This window comes from Mesocricetus auratus, unplaced genomic scaffold (assembly GCF_017639785.1).
Source record: "Mesocricetus auratus isolate SY011 unplaced genomic scaffold, BCM_Maur_2.0 Super-Scaffold_100013, whole genome shotgun sequence".
Lineage (NCBI taxonomy): Eukaryota > Metazoa > Chordata > Mammalia > Rodentia > Cricetidae > Mesocricetus > Mesocricetus auratus.
In genome coordinates, this window is record NW_024429196.1 from 22,570,336 (window position 1) to 22,590,031 (window position 19,696).

A 19,696-nucleotide genomic window follows, 5' to 3' on the forward strand; every position below is an offset into this window, starting at 1 on the left:
CACCCCAGTCGCCTCTTGGACACTTGCTTCTAAATGATAAATGTGTAGCCATGCTCCTGAAATCTGTATGTCAGGTGCGCTGGACTCTTCTTTAAAATAGACAGACACCATCAGTCTACCCATGGTATTCCTTTTGGTTTTGGCTTTTTTTGATAGTTTCATTCTGCAATCCTTCTCAGTCTGGAATTTACTATATAGCCCAGGGTGGCTTTGAATTCATAATGTTTTTGCCTCCAGCCTGAGTGCTGGAATGCACTGCCACACCCAGGTATTCATGGTATTGTTGGTTTGCCAAATGAGAAAAACAAGCTTGTTGACTTGGTAGAGGCTAGGTTTCTGTTAAGTTATCTACCCTCTAAATCAGGTAATTCAGTAATAAGTCGTACTGCTGAATCAACAGTCTATTGGCATTTACAGAAGTCCCCCAATTAAAGCATATGGCTACTGGCTTGCTTTAGCAGACTGCTGCAAATGTATCCGACCCCTAACCTGACAGACCTCTCTTTCCTAAGAGGAAACTAGAAGTCTAGCCTCCAGGAACACCCTGGATGGAAAGCCCTTCCTGATCACTAGAGGAAGGCCAAAGCTTGCCAATAAGAATAACAATGCACTGAGAAGCTGGACCTGTCTGAAAATGAGCTACAGGAACAGTGTTTACAACTTCCTGAACTCTGACAACTGTCTGGGAAACTTCTTAGAGGAGTATCAGAGCATCCCAAAATAATCTACACTTGAAAAAGAAAAGGCCTCTTGTAAATATGTTATGCATAAAGATGCCATAAATGAGCCTATGTCCTAAGCTCCATCATATGAAAACTGGAACCCAGGAAGATGGCATTGTCTCATGCTTCCTTTTACATGTGAGTGTGTGCACGCACGCATGCACGCATCCCTTTTCCTCTCTCCTTACATAATGTCAACATGATTCTAGTTTCTATTTTGACTCCTAGAGAACACAAAGTAAACACCCTGGTCCTGTAGAAAATATTAAAAATATCTAGCCCTTACTTCCCAGAATACCTATTAACACTTACACAAAACCATCCAAAAAAGGGGTGTGCAGAGCCACTTGAGGACGGGTGAGAAGACAGTGGCCTCCATCAAAACACTGCACATTGGTACAGAACCCATGTCCTCTAAAGCTTAGGTACTCATGGATAAGGCAAAGAAGCACAGGATTGATACCTAAAGGAACTCTACAAGCATTAAATGGGGAAGAGATTCAGCCAATTCCCAGGGATACTAGAATAGATACATAGACAGGAGCTCTCACTCAGTCCTTGTCCAAGGAGCTGGCCTCTTTGAGGGCAGGAAAAGGTGGAAGAGGCAGTAAGGTGTAACCTGCCTGACATGCACTAAACCAATCTCCCAGCAAAGTCACTTCTATTCAGCCAAGATCAGGACGGTCTACGTTGCAATACTGTGGATAGGTCATTGATAAGGTCTGGAGGGGTTCGAACGAACACCACATTGATGGGTGGGGAGAGAGGAATTTTTTTTTAGTAGAAACATTTTATCCCTATAAGCTAGTAATTTCTTTTCTCTTTCGTGTGTCCATTTTTCCTAAACTCTCTCCAATCAGGCTGTATCTAACCCAGTCATCAAGATGGACTCATGATGCCAAATGCAATAGTTAACTGTCTTTTGTCATTTTATGGGACTTACCAGCAGGCACTGGATGCAGACGATGCTCCTTGCTTGACTGAAACACTCATGTTGACCATAGTCTCCTATCAGTCAGAAGCTCTCCTTATCTTCATCTCCCTGACCTCGAAGTATCCCAGAGCTCTGTTCTTGGACTTCCTTACTCTTGACAATTATTTTTGGCTTCCTGTATTTTCTCATCACTATTACAAAGTACCTGAGAGAAACAACCAGAGGGAAGGCAGCTTTATTTGACTCAGTTTTAGAGACTTCAGCTCTTTATGGCAGAGAAGGGGTGGTGGCAGATCCTTACAAGCATAGGCCTCTTGCTTCTTGGCTGGCCAGAACACAATAAAGCAACACTGGAACAAGAGGCAAACAAAGTTCAAAGACCATCCCTAGTGAATGACTCACATCACCAAAGCCCCACATCCGAAAGCTCCACAAGCATTTGAACACATAAGACTGCTGGGAACACTCCAGATTCAAACCCTGAACACTCACATCTGACCTTTATGCCAATGACACTAGTATTTTCTACCCATCCTGGACCTCTTCCCTTAATCTGTACTTCCTATTGCCTCCTCAGCAGCTAGGTGTTTACCTCTTGACTTTCCCCTCCCAACATGATCCATCAATGGCTTCCTCCTCAACTAAGAGGCAGCTCCATCCTCCTAGGGCTCAGGCCAAAGATCTTGCAATCATCCCTGAGTGTTCTTTCTCTTCCCACATCCGTAGTAAGCAAAACAGATATGAATACTCGTCATGGGAGATTTACATTTCATTGTGACAAAGGAGGAGAAAATAAAAACGAAATCATTTATCAGAGAGTAACAGGAAAACAGGGTCAGAGGATTCAGCCTATGACAGAAAGAGCAACACCATTTCCTCCAAGTCTGGCGAGAAGAAATGCTTGCAGACGCGGTTCTTAATACTGCTTCCAAATTCAACTGGTGTGAGAAAAAAGTGAGGCTGCTCCGTCAGACAGGCAAGAGGGAGTCAGAATACAGTGATCTCAAAGCATTCAAGTAAATACACCCGTGAGCCCCAGAATCACAGAGATTCTGCTCAAAGGGATAGGACACCCTCTTCTGCCGCCACAAACATGCAAAGGTGTGCATGCTCCCACAAACATGAGCTTACACTCAGACACATACAAATAAAAACAAAACACTAGGATTTTACACAAAGTACAAACGTTCAGTTTCCTCTTCTCAAATCCTATACTTTTAGGAATGTCACTATGATGACACCATTAAACAAGAGAAAAAGATGATATTAAAATTCAAACACTGGGCTGGAAATGGCCCAGTGGCTAAGAGCATTTGCTGCCCTTACACAGGACCCAGATTCAGTTCCCAGCACCCACACAGCAGCTCCCACCATCTGTGGGATGATCACACTATTCTGACTTCCAGAGGAACTGCCCAAATGTGGCATGCTTATATACATGCTAGCAAAATACGAACATAAAAATAAATCTTTTATAAATATTTTTAAAAAAATAACACATGACTTGATTTTCATGGGGTGTATCACACAAAGACAGCTGAAAAGAGTGTATTAATATCCAAGCTGATTACAAGATTAGGTGTCTCCCATTAACAATTATTTAGCACGACAGTCAGTCTCAAAGACATACAATACCCATGTCTAAGAGAATGTATGCAGAAGCAAGAAAGTGTACAAAGCTCAAAAGGAAACAACAGACATGAAGTCAGTCTGGATGTAGAGAAACTAAATTCTCAAATCCCCAAAGCAGGAGTGTACACTGGTATAAGCTCCATGGAACTCCTTGAAAGGTCTCCTAGAACTGAATGTATAAGTACCTTACATTTACATTGGTATAGTCTCTATAGAAATTTATATACACCAAGAAGTGTATAGAGTTCATGCAAAGTATAACAACTCCCACAAATCACAACTATGTAAAAAAGTGACTACTAGAAACCCAAACTTATACTGAACAAGTCAAACATAGAATGTCAAGCAAAGGACATGATCTCCCAGTTGGGTAAACACACAAACACAAACCAAGTATATCTAACTTACCTGAGACTCACTCAACAAAGTATTCAACACTCATAATTCTGCTAAATTTCATACCAACCATAAGAGCCAAGTATTACCTGTGTATTAAAGAGGAGTAAATTCCATTCACTCTAAACTCACCCAACAAGTTGTGTCCTTCCTTAAATCAGCTGATGATTCCTCTATCAGTAGTTTTCACAATATATTAGTAAGCTATCACCTGACAGGGCCACAACCAGCATATGTTAGAGATGGCTCAGTTGGAAAAGCACTTGATGCCCAACCATGAGGAGTCTGAATTCCTAAAATCCACATAGAAGCTGGATACACAGGAATGTCAGTAATTACAGCGCTCCTTCAAGAGGATGAGAGGTGGAGAAGAACCCCCCTGAACCTTGTGTGCCAACTAGCCTGGAGCATGCAGAGACAAAACAAGAGATCCTACTGTCTCAAACAAGGTGGAAGGTAAGGACTGACGGAGGTTGTCTCCTGAGATCTTCATATGTTGTGACATGTACGAGAGTACACACATATCACCAACCACCACACCCACCTGCCGCCACCACCAACCACCAAACAGTAACAACAACAAAACACCAAAAAATTGATAAACAAAAAATAGGAACACATACTGCCTCAGACATGGTCAGGCAGTGCTTTTCCAGTCCTATGTATGGATGTACATGTGATACTGGATCTCGAAGCATTCATTGTTTGTTCTGAGTGTCAGAAACACTCCAGTCTACAACTTCAACTCCTTCACAGGACAAAAAGTTTCAGCCAAGCCCAAGCTGCAACACCCGTAGGTCATAACGTCTTCTAAGTGTTCAAAGAAGAGCACGCAATGTGCAAAGGCAATTTGGTTTTGGCAGATTGTAAAACTGCAGCTGCAGGCCTGTGGGAGTGACTTAGCTGCCATGCAGGGAGCTTAGTGAATGAAGCTGAGCTCACTAAATAACACCCAAAAAGAAAATGGAAAGTCCGGAGCCGCTGCTCTCCTTTGTGTGAAGGCATGCTCTAAGCCTGGCCACTGAAGGGGGAACAAAGGCGGATGCCAGTTATTTCAAAGCAGGGATTAGGGACAGGGAAGATGCTAAACAAAGAGAAGTGACCTAGTTAAAATATAGTCAGAATTGGCAGGGCACAGATTAGTTCAAGCACGCTGTGTAAAGTATCCCAGTTTAAAAAGTGGAAAATACACAAATAGTCAATGTTTTAGTAGTAAACTATTTTGGCCAATATATAAACCGTTTTTGTAATGAGCACACTCCAAAACCTTGGCTGGGGTTAGCTCACACACAGCTGTTGCTGTTAACCAGCCACAGAGCAGTCCCTAGTTATTCCATGCCACCGGAACTTGGTTTTAAAATTTCAAGACTTTGGGTTATTGTTAACCATTAAAGTTCCAGTGGTTAAAATTCAGTCAGTGCAACTGCAGAGTCTGTGATGAAAACCAGTTACCATAGCTGTTTCCAAAGAGACCCTCTGGAGACTTGTGCTGGCCTCAGCTCTCTGGACAGCTGGAAACTCTTCCATCAATGCACCGTGAGAAAGTACTTTTCGGCTCAGGACTCCCAATATGATGCCATACCATAAATTTCTAGAGGATAAAGTTATGCTTTCAGGGACTTCGTGGGAGAAGACTGCAGCAGGGAGGAGATACAATCCACTAAGTTATCCACTCAAGAGGTCCAGACAAAAGAAACTTAAAGCTCAACTCAAGATTCCCTTTCATTCAAGCCTCCCTTCTGTGGTGGGAAACATTAGTGGGGCTGCAGGGTGGGAAAGGAACTAGATACAAACGCTCAAATCCAAGTCCCACAAAGACTGAAAATAAGCATCTTTCCAAGGCTGTTTATTTCCAGAATTCCTTTTCCCCAGCAATAACAAAGGTTTACATTCTGAAATGATTTAGTGGTGTCAAACCCCAGAATGGTTCAAGAACTGAGCTAGTTTAAAAAGCACCAGAAGGAAGGACTTCAGACTGCCAAGTCCTACCACTATCGGCCCTACTTGCCAGTCCTGAGGGCCCACAACAGATCCCGGTTCTGTTAGTGACCACTGCCCACCTCGCTCTACTCTCCCAGGACCTCACCCTCCCTCCGACAATATCTAGACAAGACCCCTGCTTTATTTCCTTTATTCCCCACCACCAAGCCCTGAAAGACCATTTCTGCAGGCTGCCTGCTCCAGGCTGTTATAATGATGAAAATCCTTCCAGTTGACAGTGACACTCCTAGGAAAAGAGAGTCTCCAATTACAAGTTCTCGCCTTACACTATGTGAGAGCAGAAAGTACTCAATAGAAACTGTACTCTGGAACATTAACTTGGGGGTGGGGTGGGGATCTCTTCCCTGGCTAGCTACACACATATAATCCTCTCTCATGCTGGATAGTGGTCCTTTCATACAAGCCCTCAAACTTGATCTTCAGAGAAAATGACTGACACTAATCTATAGCAACATACAACATTCAAGACAGTACATGAACTTTAGTACAAAAATAGACTCTGTCTTGGATGACTTTACCAAGCCACAAGCTAATGTAAGTGTCCCGAGCACATTTAAGTCTAGGACAAGCTGATTAAGTTAGGGGCATTAAATGCATTTTCAATGTACTTTGTGTTCACCTATATGATCAGGACTAATCCTACATTAAGTCAAGGAGTACCTGCATTTATTTCTGAAGGGAAAAAAAAGATGTTTTTATTAAATCTGAATACAGAAAATCCCAGTTCTTCTGGATGGGAGGATGGGGAGGCAGGAAAGGCTTCATTAGAATTGTGACTGTTTAAAAGGAAAAGTATATCTTTATTGTTTTAAAAAAATTGAAACAAAAATATATAGTATATGCAAAAGTATAATTTCCATGACTTGAATGAAAGATCCTCTCTCTACATATCCCAGGAGTTTCTATATAGCTTTTTAATTTAAGATATGAAAAACCTTCCTGAGAGAGCCACATATTTGAACATGCTTCCACCCAAACTCAGAATGGCTAAAGTCACAGTCCTATAAAATATATAACCCCCTCAAAAGCAAACAAACAAAACAACAACAACCCAGACTGATCACTTTCAGAAAGTACTGAAGTCACATGACACAGTGTCTTCTTCACGTGGAATATCAACAACAGAAAGGAACAACACAAAATCACTTACCATGCTGTGACCTGACAGTGGATGACGAATAGTGATTTGGGCATTACCCAGCAATATTCACAAAGAAGACCTTTATAACAAACCACAAGTCACAGGTAGGGATTTGTTATACATCTCATGAAAGTTTCTCATTAGTCAAATAAATCCCCCAAAGTTCTACCTAATTATCATATGAAAAGACTTCTACAGTGAGGTGGGGGGCACTAATTCCTACTTCCCTGAAAGTAACTGAGAGAGACTGTCCTATCTGTGTACAGCCTTGGACCTTAAGTAGTCAAAAGTGGCTTTCACTCTTTCTCAAGAGAGACCAGAATAAGCAACTGTGACTCTAAGTCACCTCCAGCAGCCTCAGGCTCCCACTCTCTGCACTTCTAAACTTGGACCTGGCTGCAAGACAAGACAGGAAAAACTTAATTCCATCGTTTGCTGCTACTGCTGCTAACACAATCATTATTGCTATTACTACACAGCTCATACTATCCTACTGTAGCCACAGGGCAGGGCTCAGAAAGGCCCTTGGTCTACACTGCAAAAATAATGATCTCTTGTTCTCTGCCAGGCAGTGGGCTTAGCATTTTACTTATACAACAACAACAGGAGGTGTGTACTCTTACCACCACTGTGATAAGAAGCCAAAGCCCGGTAAGATGAAGTCACTTGTCCACCACTGCTGTTAGTGCATGGAGCCGAGAAGCTGCTAGTCTTGATGTGGCCCACACACTCCCGCCTCTCTGAGTGGTCAAGATGAGCAAAACCACCCTGTGAGACCCAGAACAAGTTCTCATTTTGTGAGGCCACAGTGAGGACTGAGTGTGGCACAGTGAAGCCAGGAACCCCACCCTCTTCAGCATCCCTGTCATGAGGCTGCCACTTTCAGCTGGCACAGTGCCCATATCCTCATCCTAACCTAGATGCTCTAGTGTTTTGAACTTATGCTGGTGTAATATACCATCTTTGCTTTTCAACCTTCTATCTCTGTTAATTCTATCTGTCCAGGAAGATGACAAAAGCAAGTCTGAAACACAAGAAAAATAACACTTAACAGTAACATTTACATTCTATTGCATGATGGTAGAAGTCCAAAAACCATTTAAGAACTGTAAAGAAACATTCAATGGTCATACACTTTTGTTGAAATACAAAAAGTATTTTCTATAAATACCATATGAGAGAAATGTGCAAATCATGATAATTTACAGAAAGCTTAAACCCACTTTCAAATGTTTCTAATTATCTAATGACACACTTTGGGTCCTGGGGAGAAAGGTCAGTTCAAACCCCCTTCTTGTTGTTGTCTACACATTTACACTATGGACAACAGCTTTAGAATTTAATTTTTTCAGTTGATTAAAATAAAAGCAACACACAAAAATTTGTTTGCAACCCAATACCATATGAAAGCCAACACAGTTCTTAAGACCAACAAGAATTGCATCCGATGGAACTCTACTGTAGAACTCCTCCTTTGTTGTGTGGTAAGGCCAGAAGTCCGCATGTTGCTTGCTGAGGCTTCCTGTTATGTACACACTGTATATAGATCTCATAATGCATTATACTCCACACATTTTGATGGATCCGTAGGAAAGTGCTTTTGGCAAATTGTCATTAACCTCTTCAGTCCCTAAGAAGTAAAATAAAGGTTCATTATGACATGACTGAACTATTTCTAACTGCCTTTCTCTGTAGTACTTTGTCAATGTCCCAACTAAAATAAAGCATCACCAGCGATTCCACACAGAAGGATGCCTAGATCAGTGTGTATTCATGAGCATTGCTTATCACAACAGTGTTAATGAAAAATATGTATTATACAGGGCTATGATATCAGTCATGCTGAGTGTGGGTGGAGAAAAGCATGCTCAAAGATACGGGAACTTTCCTGAGAGAACCACATCTCCAAAGTTAAAGCAGCTACACAGAAACTTCTGGAAATAAAATGACCTTGTCCATTCAATCATGGAAATTTTACCTCTGAATATACTACAATTTTTGTCTGAAACTTAAAAAAAAACTAGGAGTTAAAAAAACTAGGAATAATACAGTTTTCCATCTATATTTGAATACATGAACCCGCTCACAAAAGAAGCATTGAGAGCAGTAAGAATGTACAAATCCAGTCCACCTCAAACAGGTTCCAAGAGAAAATTAAGCCCTAAATACCCATGACAACTATTGAAGGTGATAACGTTTCTCTTTCAACTTATTCTTTGGTTCTGATCTTTTAAAATTCTTAGCTGCCCGTTACATTTTAGTTATTTTTCTTAGCTTTCTCACCCTTCTCTTAGAAGGTTAAAAAATGCCTTCTAAGCCTGTATACAAATTCTTTGTATCCCTTACAAACAGGCCAAGGACAATAGATAGAAGCTTGCAGCAAGCCACCATAGATCTCTCTTGAGAAAAAAAACTAGAGAGGAATTTACAATCAGAAAAGAACCCTACTAATTGTTTAATCAATTTCCAAATTTCCCTGTTTACAAGGAATGTTTGTTAATGCCTTACTGAAGTCTTTATAACATTATTGACTAGTTAGTTATTAAAACAAGAGTAGAGAACAGCAGTGCTTAATTTTAATGATCTTAAGCCATACCAATTTTAGCACAAATTATTTTAAGGTTTTTCATTTTTTAAGTTCACAAAAAATTAAAATCACCCAGTTCCCATCACAGTAAAAAAAAAAAAATGAAATTTAGACCTAGAATAATAACATTGGCTAAAAAGAACACTAGGTAGTATTCTCCTCAAACTCATTTTCTTCCCTCAAAATGACTTGATAGGGCAACTTTAAACAAGGGATTCATGATCCAATAGGAAGGAACTACAGGGCAGCAGTTATGCAAACCAGTAACTTCTGAACACAGCTGGAAATCCAGGAAGAAAGCATTAAAAATTCCATTATTTAGAACTCTTAAACTCAATATTCAAACAAAATTTTAATTTTTGCTTTGATTTTTGTCTATAATTTTAGACAGGGTTACAGAAGCAGCCCTGACTGGTCTGGAGCTCACAAGTAAAGCCCTCAAGAACAAACTAATCAGTTTGTTTCCTAGTAAAAACTGGTAGCACAGATATCAACTACTGTGAACTGTACTATGTAATAGACTCAGCATCACTGGAAGATGATGTTGAAATATTTTAAGAGTCCTTTCCAGATCCAAACATTGTCCATGAGACGTTATTTAAGAATGGAGATGTGGAGAGGCCGCCTTTCCACTGATTTCTATGATACAAGGGCTTCCCAGCAATGGGAAGAAGAGCAGTTTATTTATGTTGCACTTGGTATTTCTCCCACTAGCCAGACACTTGCTTTAGGATAAAGAACTCCCCCTCCATACTCCCAACATCCCCCGCTGTTGAGTTCTATCACATGTGCAAAATTTGAACTGTAGCTATGGAAACACATATGACATCACTGATTTGGCATCTCTAAGAGTCTTGATGGAGTAGATGGAAGAGGGGTACAGCTAGGAAAGATGAGACACGGGGCTTCAGTCAGCAGCCAAGCATGTCATGAACTGTTCTGAGCAAGGAATCGGCTGTGGGGAGCATTCCATAACTAGAACCTTAGGCAAGCTGCTCCTCAGAGAAGACATTTATGAGGTACCTTTACACTCAGAGTCTAAGAACAGCCACAGTCACACACCCAAACCAGGAACACTACTATAAATCCCTGTGAAAGGATTGATAGGTTAATATGGATTTTTAATAGTTGTCAATCTCAGAACATGTTTTGTTTTGTTTTTTCCCAAATGGAAACAAGTCCTTTCAATTAGAACCCCTTAGCTTTCTATTTCACCCTGCTATGGGTGGTTAAGCCGGACAACAGCTCAGCTCATCCTAACACAGCAAACAGCTGAGAGCCAGTGATATTTTAACTGACTTTTTAAAACACAGGGTCTCATTAGACAGCCCTGGGCTCAGACTGGTAACCCTCCTGCCTTGGCCTCCGGGGTACTGATGACTACACAGTCATATGCACCACCTAACTGACTTTATTCTTTTATGAAAACATATTTATGTGAACATCTGTTTAAGAAGTGTCTACTGTAAACCAAGCACTGTGCTAAATGCTGGAAATACAAGAAAAAACAAGGAAAAAAAAAGTCAGATGGAAAACAACAAGAAAAACCCATCCTAAGTAATAAGACAAGACAGACAAGATACATCATGTGATGGTGATAAACGCTGTGGAAACAGCGAGCAGGGGAGGGATATATGTCGCCGGAAGGATTTTTGACTCTGAATTAAGAGAGCTAATATCATAGTAAGCAACATAAACTATTTTAACTGCAACAGTGTAGGTGCCAAAGAGAATCAAAGACAACAAACAAGGACAAACTCAGAGGAGATACTGCAAGAATTCACATGAGAGAGGTTGATGGATATCCCAAATGGCAGCTAGGACAAACTCAGAGGAGACAGTGCAAGAATTCACACAACAGAGATGGTGGCTGTCCCAAAATGGCAGCTAGAAGAGGACAAGCCCCATAAATCTTTCAATAGAGTCATCAAGATTTGAAAGCAGGAAGTTTGTGAATTGTGACAGAAAGAGAAAAGGATAATCCTGGGGTTTGGGTTCATGTTATGTAAAATAACACAGATGGAACATAAAATAACAGTATTCATTGGCCTTACTCCTTTCCACTCCCAATTCCAGCCCACAGAGGCAACTGCTTTCACACCACTAAAGAAATTTTTCTGGTGTTTCCAGTCATAGTTGTAAATGTCCTATATAACAGCCCTGGGTTTTTCCCCTAGAATATAACCTACTTACTTTTGACTATGAAATTAGTTGGATTTAATGGTCTTATATTATGCCCACTGGTCCCATGTATGTATACACACTACATAATCTCTTCCCACCCCTCCCCAAATCACAGTTCTAAGTGAAAACTACATTCATAGTTAATCTCATAAAGGTTACACACAAGTCCTTTATGCAAACTACACTGTATTAGGATAACCACTCTTTTTGTAAGTCTGCGCCCTTTTAAAAATCATCTCTTTCACTTTCTTTCTGGGATAGTCTAGCCAATCTGTTCCATTCTGGACCTTTTCATGTATAACCGCCAGAACACTGCCTCACCTTCAATCTTGGGAGTCCTCTCACCTTGCTCTAAACTTGTTTTCAGTTTCTGGATTGTGTGGTTTGCTTCCCTCACTTTAGTGGAGGTTATCTTCAAACAGAAGTACTACAAACACAGCTAAGACAGTCCAGGATCAAACCAATCCCAAGCATATGATTGAGAACATGCCTTTCTGTCTCATACCACACATGTCAAAGAGAAATTGCAAAAACTCAAACTGATAATCCAATGGGCAGGTCCAAGGACTTCACAAGGGCTACCAGAGCTTAGGGCCAACAAGGAGCATAGTACAAGACCCTAGAGCTGGCAATCCTGAGATTGTGGCCTGGCCACAGTCTCAAAAGACATGAGACAAAAAACTACTGAGACACAGAGAGCAAATGTTTGGAGACAGCCTTTTGGGGGAAGCAATGCCTGAGGCAGAGGGGGTGCAGCAGGAACTCTGTAGGGAAAATAAACATCTGAAACTTGTTCCACTACAAAATAACCTTCCATTTCCTTCATACCTGCCCCGTGGGAAACCACAGAGAGAAGGAGCCAGCTAATGCTCCAAGAACAAAGGAAGCCATCTGGGGAGAAGTAGTGGCAGAGGAAGGTCTGTGCTGTCTCCTTCTGATTGTCTTTTTGGACAACACTATCCAAAAGGTCTCTAGAAATGACCAAATTATAGTCTCTAAATAATCAACTTTTTATAATTTGTGTAAAAGAAGCTTTCCCAACATCTGGGCCGAAGGTTTCCTCTATATTTGGCAGAGTAAGTCATCCCTGAAGTTACTACCATCAATTTAAACCTAACCAGTAGACTTAGGTGAGCTAGTAAGCTATACAGCTTTTGTCTGATCTGCCTGGTGAGAAAACTCCCCATGGTATATTTAGTCATGTGAAGAACAGAACACTTCAAACAACTTCCACGGTTGAAGTCTACAGAGGTTTGCATAAAAGCCAGAAGATGAAATCATGTTTCAGCAAACAGTCTCCTGAATTGCTTTCCACCACATTTCATAAAACACATTATACTAGCATTTCAAATAAAAGTAAGAATCATTTCACACATTCTGAGTTTCCATTTATATAACGTTCAGTAACAGGCAAAACTAGGAAGGACTGTAAGTCAAGAATAGCACTGAGTAGGGGCTGGAGAGATGGCATAGTAGTTAAAAGAACTGGCTACTCTTGCAGAGGACCCACTGAGCCATTCCTCCAGCCCCCCACCTTATTCTTAATACTGTCACCTTATTCTTACTACTGGCTGCTGGTAAAGTTCATATGAAGCTTCGTTTTCATCGCTTGATGTGACATCCACACATTTTGGTGCCTCTCAGATTGTCTTTGATGGTGCTAATAACACATGAACATATGCACAGGAGTTCCCAGAAGAAAATAAGGAAGAGCCTCTTGGAATATAGGTAGGACTGTCCTAAAGGCTCTAATCCAGGGGGACAAAAGATAAGAAGAAGAGGCCAGCTAGCTAGCATAGGCATTCCCACCTCACTTTCCAAAGCAGTAGTTCTCAACCTGTGGGTTTTGACCCCCTTTGGCAGATCTCTATTGCCAAAAAAATATTTACACTACTATTATGAAGTAGCAATGAAACACTTTTATAGTTGGGGTCACCACATGAGGAACTGCATTAAAGGGTAGCAGCATTAGGAAGGCTGAAACACTGCTGTAAAGTCTTTGAAACTGTAAGCCAAATAATCCTCCCTTCTTCAGATTGCCACTTACATGTCAGGCACAGTGACAACAGCTTTGAATAACACATCATCCAGTCCATCAGGAAGATACTAACAAGTCACTCGATGACCTGTGTAACTATAACTAACCTCTGCCCAAGGAGAGACATGGATCCATTATTTAGTAGCCAAGGTTTCTCTAGCCAACAGGCTGAATCCAAAATACTGTGTCCTATTCACAGCAGTATTAGTTGATCTATATCTCACATGGTACACTCACCAACTTTCCCTAACCATCTAACGGGGCCTCACTGTTTAGCCCAAGCTAGACTTAAACTCAGGATGCAGTTCTAACTATCTCAAAATTCTCAATCCTCTAGCCTCCCACGTGTGCTGAAAAGGAGACTTCAACAAGGAAGCATTTATAGCTCACTCTGAAGTGCTTGCTGCCCAAGCATGAGACACAAGAGTTCAATCCCTACAACTCATGTGAAAAGTTAGGCATGGTGGTGTGCATTTATAATACCATCACTGGGAGGTAGACACAGGAGGATCCCTGGGACTTGCTGGCCAGCTAACCCAGCGGAGTCAGGAACCATGCGAGAGACCCTGTCTCAATAAACAAACAAACAGGAGCTGGAGGGATGGGACTAGAGAGATGGTTCAGTGGTTAACAGCACTCACTACTCTAGCAGAGGACCCAGGTTAGGTTCTCAGAATGCAGAGTGGCTCACAATTGTCTGTAACTTCAGTTCCAGGGGATCAAACACCCTCGTCTGGCCTCCATGGGTACAAGGAACACATGTGGTAGACATATGTGGGCAAAATATTCATACATATAACATAAAAATATTTCCTTTTTAAAAAAGGATGTGGATATCTGTCCTGAGAAACAATATTCTGAGGTTAGCTTTGGCCTCCACACATCTAGGCACATGTACCTTCCACATATATCCTCTACATATATGTATGATCAGCCACCCACACAGGCATTCATGAACACACAAATTTTTTTAAATACCTTTTAAAATATCAAACTATAAGGGTTTTTAAATTGTATTTTATTCATGCACTTTTTAATTATGAACACTCTATCTGCATGTATACTTGCATGCCAGTAGAGGACATCAGATCCCATTATAGATGGTAGTGAGCCACTATGTGGTTGCTGGGAATTGGAATCAGGACCTTTGGAAGAGCAGCCAGTGTTTTTAACCACTGAGCAATCTCTCCAGCCCCTAGCCCCTTTCAAATTTATTTATATAGTAGTTTTATTTAAATGCCATAACAACAAACCTAAAAGTTTACCCAGACAAAGTATCTTAAACAACACAAGAATCAAAGAATATTGTTAAAAAGGAAGGTTGAAAGAAGGACAGGTCATTGCATAGCTTCAAAATAAACTAGAAATCCTCTTAGACAAATGATATATACAGATATAGGCAGATGTATATAGATAGATATACAGATAGACAGGCTATCTATTTATATCTATATATTTAAAGAAAATGAGTCTAGGAGGAAGTAGAAACCACACCATTCTTTATAAGAAATGCTGTCTTTAAAATTATCTAATTGGCCAGGCGTTGGTGGTGCACGCCTTTAATCCCAGCACTCGGGAGGCAGAGGCAGGTGGATCTCTGTGAGTTCGAAGCCAGCCTGATCTATAGAGCAAGTTCCAGGACAACCTCCAAAGTCAGAGAAACCCTGTCTCAAAAAACCAAAAAAATAAAAAATAAATTACCTAATTGTATGAGCTTTTAAGCATTATAATGTAGCCACAGTATAAATGAGCATGATTAGCAAATTTAATCCTTGAAAATTATATTAAATTGTCAAAGGAAAAAACCCACTCTTTTCTAACTCAAAGCTTTTGCCTTTTTTACAGCAATCTGTGGCTATTAAGAAATGAAAATGGGGCCAGTGAGATGTTCAGCAAGCAAGAGTAAATCTAATGACCTGAATTAGATCCCTGGAGCCCACCATAAAGGCAGAAGGAGAGAACTAAGACTCTGACCTTTACCTGAACACCATGGCATGCATGTGCCACCTGCCCCACATACACACACAATAAAAACGTAATGTAATCTTAAAACTTTAAAAATAGAAATGTCTTTGAATTTAACCCAAGTGTATTTAAACTATAAACTGCACAATTCACATTGGGGAGTCAGGTTGAAATGTTTTAAAATGCTAATGTATGTGAATAAAGTATAAAGTTTGCCACACAAATTAACATTCAGCACTTGGAACTAAAACACAAACGAAGACAATTCATGAATATGGTAATGACTATTCTCTGGCACAGCATCTGAGCGCACTTTATGCTTTTAAGCAAATTTTAAGTCAACTTCCGAAGCTCATCTTCATGTTTAAGAACTGACACCAGCAAGTCGTTACGCACAATCTGGGATTTGTAACTGTTTGCCAAAGCTAGATTATAATTGATTTTGTTTTTTATTCACATACAGTTTTCAGAAAAGTTTAGCTCAGTGCAAACAAGTTTGTCTGAGGCATATACAACTTCAAGAAAATAACTATAAATACTTCAGACTTAGTCAGGTAATTAGAAAAATATTTTCATATGCTACTTAAAAACAATCATATACACTGAAGCCAAGACTTCCCTTTGCATACCTTCTGAGGTTAGCATATATTACATCCACCTTGGAAGTCACATTATTAGAAAATAACTCTAAATTGGCTGTCTTCACTAAACACCCAGCTTTCTCTTACGAACTCACTTGATGTACTTTGAAAAACAAAAAAAGTGAGCTGGATATGGTTCATATCAACAGCTCCAGCACTCAGGAGGTGGAGGCAGTGAGTTTGCGGCTAGCCTGGACTACACAGGAAGCCAGCCCCTATCTCAAAACAAAGCAAACGCCAACAGTTTTGTTTTAGTTAAGAAAACTAAAAGCATAATGGTTTCCCTCCTTCCCATCATGTACGAAGTCACTGGCGTCCTTTACTGATAAATGCCAGTGCTCATCAGCTCTGGACTTCGCTGCGTCCCCCTGTGCTACGCCCATTCACTGCGCACTTCCCTTCTGTGGGGCCTTAGCTGCCACACTTCCAGCTACCTTTAGTCAGTGGTTATCCTCATGGCTTCTTTCATAGGATCAGCAGAAGGACAACAGTAGCTCCCACCGTCTACCACCATGACATCACCTACATCACCAACCTCACTTCATCTTCTCATGCAGAAATTGTGCCTCAGGCCATCGCAGTGGTCAGAGTACCACTGTTTCCAGGGAGGCCAAATTCACATAACCTTCATTACAGAATATCGTTACAACTGTTCTCTTTCATAATCAGTTATTAACAACCCCTTCTTCTGCTTCTCCTTCAACTATAAACAATCCTCCCTACCCCTCCTGTGTTTCATGATTATCTGAGACATGATCTCCCTCCCTTTATTCCAAGAATCAGAACAAGATTCTCTTAGCTCTACCTTCTGAGTCCTGGGATTACAGATGCATGTCACCAAGTCTGACTTGTGATGTTAATTTCTTATTCAGCCTAATTAATATTTTATCATAGTTAAATATGTATCTGGGCTGTGGAGTAGTATGTACAGGGTTCAGTATTACCCAATGTTTCAAGTATCCAATGGAGGTTGTTATCCCCACAGATAAGCAAACTAGCATAATCCTTTTCTTACATTTTAGATTTTTAAGTTTGGAGAATTAAGGTTAGAGTAGGGCCGTCAAGATGGTTTGGAAAAACCAATTGTGTGCTGATGACCTGAGTTCCATTCTCAGAACCCACATGAACATAAGAGAGAAATAACTCCCCAAATCCTCTGACCTCTATATGCATGCCAAGGCATGTGCATGTCCATGTACACACACACACACACACACACACACACACACACACACACACACCTTTAAAAAAAAAAAGATTGTTAGAGCAAATGTTGTCCCTTAAAGCTGCTTACTTGAATGTATTTCCGCTGGGTTTCATCATTTAAAACATGTGCAACATGCTTGGAAAAAATCTTTTCCCTGCCAGTTCTTGCATGAATTCCAACCATAGTGACACCAATAGGCCAGGGAGCATTTCCAATGGCCATCTGAAGGTACGCATCATTCGCCTGAAAGGAAAGTTTAAGAAATCAGAAAGGCAAAAAACATTGGTTCAAATGTTTGTTTCAAGTTTGCATAGCACCTCCTGACATACTTTTTATCTACCTCTTGATGAAAATATTGTGTTCCATTGCTCAATCAAGACACTGAAGTATGGGGTGACTTACTACTCTACCCAGAAATACAAATGCCTGTGAAAACAAGCCAACGCTAAGCATGTAAAAAAGACAAGCAACCCTTTCTAGCCTTTGTGCACTGGAAAGCAAGGCACCTCAGACTAGAATAGTATGTAGATAACTTGACATGCTAACAGAAGCTCTATTTTAGAGTAAGTCTTTACCACATGTGGCTGGAAGGTAGACAGAAGCTAGCTAGCTTTCACCATCCAGCCTGCAAGCACATAGCAAATCACACAGCTCTATAGGGCTCTGGAAGCAGTGTGTATTGGATGGGGTAGGGTTGTGCTCTATCTGCTTGGACAACCGCCTACAGTCCATAACAGATGGACAAACAGACGGGACACTGACTTACAAGCCACAGCGAAGCATGTGAAGCACCAACAGAGTGCTTTTCACTTTGATTCACAAACTTCTAACCTCCCCAAACGTCCCTCCCACCAACGGTCTTAAAATAAAACCTCTGAAAAGTCAAGGCAGAAACCAGTAAATACAAATGGCATGATTTTACAGTCAGGTCTGGCTAGCTGTGAGAAAGGAGGAAGAAATAGAACAAAGAGCAAGTAACTTCTAAAAGATTCCCCAAGGACTTCATGCACTTAACAGAGATTCTAACTTCAAAACTCTAACTGCATGATGTGTGGGTGGGTAAAAACACACAGCACTACAGTTAACTGGGAGATCGGTGCCCATCCTAGAAAGAGTGTCAGCTTGCTCTACAACACATTATACAGAGTTTAATTTTAATGGGAATTCTGCATGCTTTTAATCACTGGCTCTCATGTGTAACTTCAACACAGGACTTAACCAATAAATTTCCAATTTTCAGCTTCTCTAAAATTCCAAAGAGAATTTTCCAGCACATTATTCAAATTTACTGTTTCTTTCTGTCATTTACACAAAACAAGCTCTCACCTGGTTGTGATATACATCATGAGAATAAAATAATGGAAAAGTACCCACCAGGGTAAGTAGTGATTAAATGCTTTCAGCCACGACAAGGGCCTTGGCCATGAATTACTCTACAGCGTGTAGTGATATCTTGTTTGTCCACAACCACACCTTACCTTGCTGAGTTCCCAGCTGAAAGAGACTGAGCACCTGTCTCCTCCCACTTTACCACTTCCTTCTCTGCCCAGCCATCTCACTTCCTGTCGGTCTGTATAGACCTCCACAGTCCCTTCTCCCCTTTTCTAGAGCTCTAGCACTCCACTGAGATTCAAAGAAATCTTCATTCTAGGCTTCTTGGGAGGCTAGTCAGTAGAAGCCCCTCCTCACTGTTGTATCATCTGTATCCTTCTCTCCCTCTTACCAACAGATCTCCCTCCAATACCACCTTCCAAACTCTCCTCAATAGTCCTAGAGAACCCAGAGTAAAGACACTGGAGTGAATACCAACAGTCCTCCCCAGAAGTGCTCTGCCATCACTATAGTATTGTAAAGGTTGAGATGAGACCTGGCAGCCTTCCATGCACCATTTTCCCACAGAAACAACCACAAAGCATAGGTAAATTCCACTGAATCAGCAGTACAATAGTTCAGCTATATTACAGATTAAATGGACTTTTGTAGTGGTCTGAAGAACCTTGATCCTATGGGAGGAGTCATCCCATGCCATAACCAACTATTTATCCACTCTGAAATTCAATCACATCCATAAAATGAACACTGCCTATATATAGCACATGCTCTGAACAACCTTTTAACCTAATTCTACAATGACTAGGAAAATAGAGTTATGGTTTAAGGCTTGTTACTCAATGCCAAGAGAACAGAAAGATTTTTTTCCTACTCACTTGCTTCACAGTCATTCTTAAATGTACTAAGTACAATCCTT

General features: G+C 40.8%; 1 protein-coding gene across 2 annotated transcripts in view; it reads right to left on the reverse strand.

The window, feature by feature from the left end:
* Window positions 1–5,515: 5,515 nt before the first annotated feature.
* The window catches only part of Prpf18 (pre-mRNA processing factor 18), a 32,788-nt gene continuing 18,607 nt past the window's right edge, over window positions 5,516–19,696 (reverse strand). For both annotated transcript variants that reach the window (XM_040755501.1, XM_040755502.1), the window contains 2 exons: window positions 17,536–17,691; window positions 5,516–8,456 (listed from right to left, as the gene is read on the reverse strand). In XM_040755501.1, the coding sequence (XP_040611435.1) occupies window positions 8,376–8,456; window positions 17,536–17,691 (237 nt within the window). In that variant the 3' untranslated portion in view covers window positions 5,516–8,375. The remainder of the gene's footprint in view (window positions 8,457–17,535; window positions 17,692–19,696) is intronic.